At 37.4% G+C, this 7,104-nt stretch overlaps 1 protein-coding gene across 1 annotated transcript in view; it reads right to left on the reverse strand.

Annotated features, from left to right (window-relative positions):
- Window positions 1-6,500: 6,500 nt before the first annotated feature.
- LOC106868930 (protein PTCD3 homolog, mitochondrial) overlaps window positions 6,501-7,104 on the reverse strand; it is a 35,951-nt gene continuing 35,347 nt past the window's right edge. Inside the window, exon 23 of the mRNA XM_014914399.2 lies at window positions 6,501-6,580. Within this exon, the coding sequence (XP_014769885.2) occupies window positions 6,501-6,580 (80 nt within the window). The remainder of the gene's footprint in view (window positions 6,581-7,104) is intronic.

The following is a 7,104-nucleotide window of genomic DNA, read 5'->3' on the forward strand; positions in this document are numbered from 1 at the left end:
ATATATATATATATATATATATATATATATATATATATATATATATATATATATATATATATATATATATATATATATATATATACATATATATATACATATATATATATATATAATTTTCATGAAGCAATGTCTGATGTAAATGTTTTAAATATTTTATTTTTCTTATAAAATCAAGGTAATGCAAAATATATTTTAAAAAATTAATAATATAAGCCAATGGTTAGTACTATTACATGCCATTTCAATATTCTAAAGTACATATGAGGAGTTGTTTCACAAAATCCTTCATACATGCACAACTACAGAGCACAGACACCAACTATGAACACCTTTTCTCTGTAGATTTCCTGGAAAAGGGTCCCTAACTCTGAAATACTGAAATATCAAGTAATAGCACTAACCATCAAACTGTATTTTAAATTTATAAATCTTATATACCTAGCATTCTTTTGGCCAATAAAAGTATTTAATACATTCATATATATATATATATATATATATTTATATTATATATTATTACAAATTTGGGATTTTACCAATAAGACCACGACTTCAATTTCAGCACAACCTTATTTTCTGGAGTACACATAGAAAGTTATATACCAAAATACTAATCTAATAATACAAGCATTTTAAAGCCTAAAATAAAGTACAATAGAATTAGATAAAAATTATTTAAACTTATTTAAAAAAATATATATACCTTACCTGTTTTTATATATATTATATACATATATATGTGTGTGTGTGTATGTATGTGTCACTAAAGTGCAGATATATATATATATATATATAAATATATATATATATATAAAGGAAAAATTTAATTGTCACCAAATGTAACTGAGGATACCGAAGCACCTACATTGCTAGAAATAAGAGTTAAAAACTCTTAATGCTATAAGAAGAGCTCAACATATATACACAGACAGGGGAGGTAATTGCCCTATAACCGTCTCTAGAATCACAAGTCTAGACTAGTTTCACCTATTTTGCCGGCATCATAGGTGAAACTAGTCTACTGATTCTAGAGATGGTCATGGCATGGTTACCTCTCCTGTCAGTGTATACATATATATATATATTGCACTTTCTATATATATGCATATATAACAGTACTGTTGCATTCCTGGAGAATTTACCTCTCTGATGATTTTTCTTAAGAATGTAACAGTACTAATACTGTAAAAGTCAATTATCTTGAAATAAATGAATATACACTCCACCTCACATATTGAGTACTTTGCCTTCTGTTTCCCACCATTTTTAATGCAATTTCCAATAACAAAGCACCGGTTCTCTTCTGATCACCAAAGTTATGCAACATCAAGCCTAGTGAGTACTTAGATGGGTGACCGCTTCGGAAACCTAGGTGCTGTAAGCGTCTCACATTTTACAGGCACAGGAGTGGCTGTGTGGTAAGTAGCTTGCTTACCAACCACATGGTCCCGGGTTCAGTCCCACTGCGTGGCACTTTGGGCAAGTGTCTTCTACTATAGCCTCAGGCCGACCGAAGCCTTGTGAGTGGATTTGGTAGACGGAAACTGGAAGAAGCCAGTTGTATATGTATATATGTATGTAAGTGTGTGTGTACGTTTGTGTGTCTGTGTTTGTCCCCCCAACATCACTTGACAATCGAAGCTGATGTGTTATTCAATGTACCACAAAACCCCAGAAGCCCTGAACCATTCTTGTTTCTCTTAGTGTTAACTATAGACATGTACACAAATTGAAGGCATGTGACCTTGTGGTTAGAGTGTCACACTCATGACTGCAAGATTGTGGTTTCTATACCTGGTCTAGGCAGTGTTGTGTTCTTGGCCAAAGGATTTCAAGTTGATACAATTCACCCAGCTGTTAATGAGTAACCATGCCACAGACTAACATCCCATTAAGGGGGAATGATGTGATCTTGGTTATTTATATACCATGGAAACTGGGGAACCATCTCTGTGAATCCTAAGACTAGAGACAGTACTTACTTTTTATGTCCTCAGAAGTGATCATTATGGTGCTACATAACATGTCCACAGAAGTCAAGGCAACAAAATGAGGCCTCTGTTATTCATTATGAAAGATGTTTACAAGAGGATGTCATAAAAACAGCCATTTTTGCTTGTCATTCAGTCCCAACTGTGATATTTAGGCAGAGAAAAGTCATTGTTACTTTACATGCAAGTAGTCAACACTTATCCTATCGCATACTGTATTTACTTCAATTATGTTACCTGTCCACTTCTCAGCTTCCTGTATACTCTACCTAAAACATCATCACTGCCAATTCAGAACCTGTGTTCTTTGTGTGTAAAATGTCTGGCTGAGGTTCCCTTCCATCTCACATCTACTTGGCTCTGCTCTAGGATCTCTATAATCTCACTAGGCCTACCTGAAGTCTTTTACCTGATCAGAAGAGAAGGATATCCAATTGCAGTTAGGCAAGTTGAAGTTTGAAGCCTGTTTCTGCCCCTGAAATGTGCAATCACTTAATAAATAGGTTTGGGTTCTTGCAAACAGAGATGTTCCTACCACTATCATGCACAGCACAAGCATGGTAAGTAGTTGTCTTATAGAGGAAGTTAGGATTTTTACTGCATTGGGGTCTTTCATGATTTTGTTATACTGAATGATGCTCTTCATACCATCAACCACTTACAGAACTAGTATTGTTGCATTCCTGTGAAAGTCATCACAGACAACATCCCCAGGAATGTAACAATACTAGTCCTTCTGCCCAGGTATTGAAATGATATTGATATCTGTTAGGCAGCTGATGATAGGTTGCCTTAGCTTGTAGAGCCCATTTCAGAAAGACTTCCGCCCCTACCTCCACCCCATTTTCTCCCAAATTTGTTTATTTTAAAATTCTTTTTTTTTGCCAAAACCCCCATTTTCAGATACGGAGGTTCCAGAAAATTGCCAAAAATTGGCATTGTTAAATTTCACCCCCGCCTTTTCCCAACCCAAATTCTTTAATTTTGACTTTTTTCCCCAACACTAACCCTAAAACCCTAACCCTAACTGTAACTACAGAAATGTTTTGAAATTTTTGTCTGAATCATAATGTCTGTATTTTTTCTGCATATTTAGAAAAAAAAAAAATTCTTAAAAAAAATTTCACAAAAATTTTGGGAAATTTTTTTCAGAATCATAATCTTCGCATTTTTCCTCATATTTTGAAAAAAAAAAGTTTCTGGAAAAAGTAAAAAAAATGAAGGAAATGGGGGTGGCGGGGTGGTCATTTTAAAATTCAGATTTTTGCCAATTTTTTTGCAGATTCGTATTCCCCATAGTCAAAAAGGTGGGTTTGTGTCGAAAAAAAAATTTTTTAAAAGAAGTAGTTTGGGTGGGGGACAGGCGGAAGTCTTGCTCCCATTTCTTTTTTATGAAACCTTTCAGCCGACTGGTTTTCTGCAAGTTACAACAATGTTGGTTCCAGTTGATTTGATCAACAGAACAGCCTCTTCGTGAAATTAACATGCAAGTGACTGAGCACTCCACAGATACACATATCCTTAGCATAGTTCTCAGAGAGATTCAGTGACACTTTCAATTACAGGCACATCTCATTTTTGCCAGTTGAGTGGACTGGAGCAATATGAAATAAAGTGCCTTACTCAAGGACACTATGCACCTCATTCAACAACACAATGTGACACAATCAAACTCATGACTTTATGATTGTGAACTTGGACACCCCTATCACAGTAAATAGAAACAAGTACAGGGAGTAATTACCACAAGGCACCATTTCAGAAAACTGAACCACTTCACAGGTCCACCACTCTTTGTACTTTATTAATCTTGGAAGAATGAAAAATGAAGCTTGAAAATAGAATATAACAAACCAGAAAAAATACTGTTATGCATTTTACCTGATGCTTTAGTGACTCTATTGCCACAAGGTCTAGTTTTTGTAGCAGAATGTGGCTTGTGTGCTTCAAGATCCTGAAAACTACACCAGTGGGGTACAAATTCCTGGTAGGGTCTTTCATGCTGGACAGGTCAAAAGACAGAAGCTAGACTAATATGGACCATCATTTTAAACCAGAGGTTAAAATGGGTCTGCATGAGGTGAAGATCCCTACCTAGAAAAAGAAAAGCAAAGTTACAAAAGCAATTCAAAACCAAGAAAACCAGGGAGAGGAAGGCTTTAACACTTTAGCATTTAAACTGGCCATATGTGGCCCTGGTCAGAATTCAACCTCTTACACTTATTCTATAACGTGATTCTAAAAATAAACAATCAGGGTGTCAAAATCTTGAAGCTACAAGATAATACATGATTAATTAAAAATAATGTGAATAAATAGGCATTACATGTAACAGGGGAGGCCCAATGGCCCAGTGGTTAGGGCAGCGGACTCGCAGTCATAGGGTCGCGGTTTCGATTCTCAGACCGGACGTTGTGAGTGTTTATTGAGCGAAAACACCTAAAGCTCCACGAGGCTCCTGCAGGGGATAGTGGCGAACCCTGCTGTACTCTTTCACCACAACTTTCTCTCACTCTTACTTCCTGTTGTGTCTGTAATTCAAAGGGTCAGCCTTGTCACACTGTGTCACGCTGAATATCCCCGAGAACTACATTAAGGGTACACGTGTCTGTGGAGTGCTCAGCCACTTGCACGTTAATTTCACGAGCAGGCTGTTCCGTTGATCGGATCAACTGGAACCCTCGACGTAGTAAGCGACGGAGTGTCAACAACAACAACAACATGTAACAGAGTAATATAAAAATTAAAAGGTTTAAAGACAGCCCAGAATCAAGAACAGTGAAGTAAAGGTCATTAATGGCCTCTGTGCCATAGGGTGCAAAGAGCTTAAGGTAAGGAATGGTGTAAGAATTCTACCAATTCACTGCTTACAAGAAGAAAATCACTTTTCTCTTTATTCAAAGACAAAATAAAATTTAACACCATTAAAATATGAAAATCTTTAATCATCATAAACATCACCAACAGCAGCAGTAGCAGCTGCCTCATCATCATCATTGTTGATGTTGTTGTTATAACAAAATTTAGGTTGACTATGTTATCAAATTTATATGTTGAGGTGTATTGACAATAAGTCTTCTGGACTCACTTAGACTTTGCAAAGCAGAGGATTCTTGCAGATGGAATATGATACATTGAGGTGATATTTATCCCCATTTAAACGGGAAGGTTCTGTTAGAAAAAAACTATCTCTAGTGGTCAAGCGTCCGTCATTGACAAGACCAAGAAAGGTCAAAATCATGTGATCTGATGGTCTTAGCATTGCAGATAGCAAAAATATATCTCGCCATTAGTGGTAAAAAGGTGTGAAGGCACATGGCTCAGTAGTCAGAGCATCAGGCTTACAATCATGAGGTAGTGAGTTCGATTCCCAGACCAGGCTGTGTGTTGTGTTCTTGAGCAAGACACTTTACTTCACGTTGTTCCAGTTCACTCAGTTGCAGAAATGAGTTGTGACATCACTGGTGCCAAGCTGTAGCAGCCTTTAACATTCCGTTGGATAACATTAGTGGCATGGAGAGGGGAGGCTGTTATGCATGGGTGACTGATGGCCTTCCATAAACAACTTTGCCCAAACTTGTGCCTCAGAGGGGGAACTTTCTAAGTGCAATACCCTTTTTCACCAAAAGCCAACATGAGAGTTTCTCTTGTGGTATCTATCACAGTACTGTCTGTTCTAAAAGAACATCCATATTTAAGTGAATATAAATATTACCTCTCAGATATTAATACTGTTTTTGTTACTAATATATATATTTTAACAACCTCACTGGCTAATCACAACACCAGTGCCTGTTCTGACACCATTTTTCTATATATTGCTGGTGGGGAGATGAGTCGCTGCTATCTCTAACAGTCAAGCATCCATCATTGATGAGACCAAGGAATGTCGAAATTATGTGATCTGGTGGTCTTGGTGCTGGAGGTGGCAGGGATTTATCTCCATGCTGGTGATATAAACAAGAGTGAATTTTGCACCAAAAGCCAATATGAGAGTTTCCCACGTGATATCTACCTAAGTATACTTTGTTCTAACAGAACATCCCCATTTAAGTCGTCGTCGTCGTCGTTTAACGTCCGCTTTCCATGCTAGCATGGGTTGAACGATTTGACTGAGGACTGGTGAAACCAGATGGCTACACCAGGCTCCAATCTGATTTGGCAGAGTTTCTACAGCTGGATGCCCTTCCTAACGCCAACCACTCAGAGAGTGTAGTGGGTGCTTTTAAGTGTCACCCACATGAAGGGAATAGATATTACCTCTTGGCATTGATACTGCCTCTGTCACTAACATATATATTTTTTTTTTTAACATGATACATTGCCGGAACCTCTAACTCTTTCAGTTTCAACAATCAGGAGTAAAACAACAACAACAACAACAACAACAACAAACAAGATTTCATGTCAACTGAATAGAAATTCACATTATACACGAATCAATCAAACACATATCCCAGCTGCTGCTGCTGGCTGCAAAAGTTTTGTTCCACAGTGCCAACAAAATTACACTACATCTGTTAAAGGTTTCTTGTTACTCTCCATCTGTTTTCTTCCCCGAGCTGGAGCACATATCCAGAATGTACCTGTTCAAGAAGAAGACGAAAAGAAAAAAGTAAGTTTAGGAAAGAGGAGAATTTATATCTTTTATCTTTTACTCGTTTTAGTCATTTGACTACAGCCATGCTGGGGCACCACCTCGAAGGGCTTTAGCCAAACGAATCGACCCTCAGGATTTTATTTTTTGAAGACTAGTACTTATTCTGTCAGTGACTTTTACTGAACCACTAAGTTATGAGAACATAAACACACCATCACCAGTTGTCAAGCAGTGTTGAGGGAACAAACACAAACACACACACATACATACATACATACATACGATGGGCATTTCCATCTACCAAATCCACTCAGTCATTTGACTGTGGCCATGCTGGAGCACTGCCTTTAGTCGAGCAAATTGACCCCAGGACTTATTCTTTGGATGCCTAGTATTTATTCTATCGGTCTCTTTTGCCGAACCACTAAGTTACGGGGACCTAAACACACCAGCATCGGTTGTCAAGCGATGTTGGGGGGGGGGGACATAGACATACAAACATATACACAC

Source organism: Octopus bimaculoides, chromosome 14 (genome assembly GCF_001194135.2).
Source record: "Octopus bimaculoides isolate UCB-OBI-ISO-001 chromosome 14, ASM119413v2, whole genome shotgun sequence".
NCBI classification, from domain to species: Eukaryota; Metazoa; Mollusca; class Cephalopoda; order Octopoda; family Octopodidae; genus Octopus; species Octopus bimaculoides.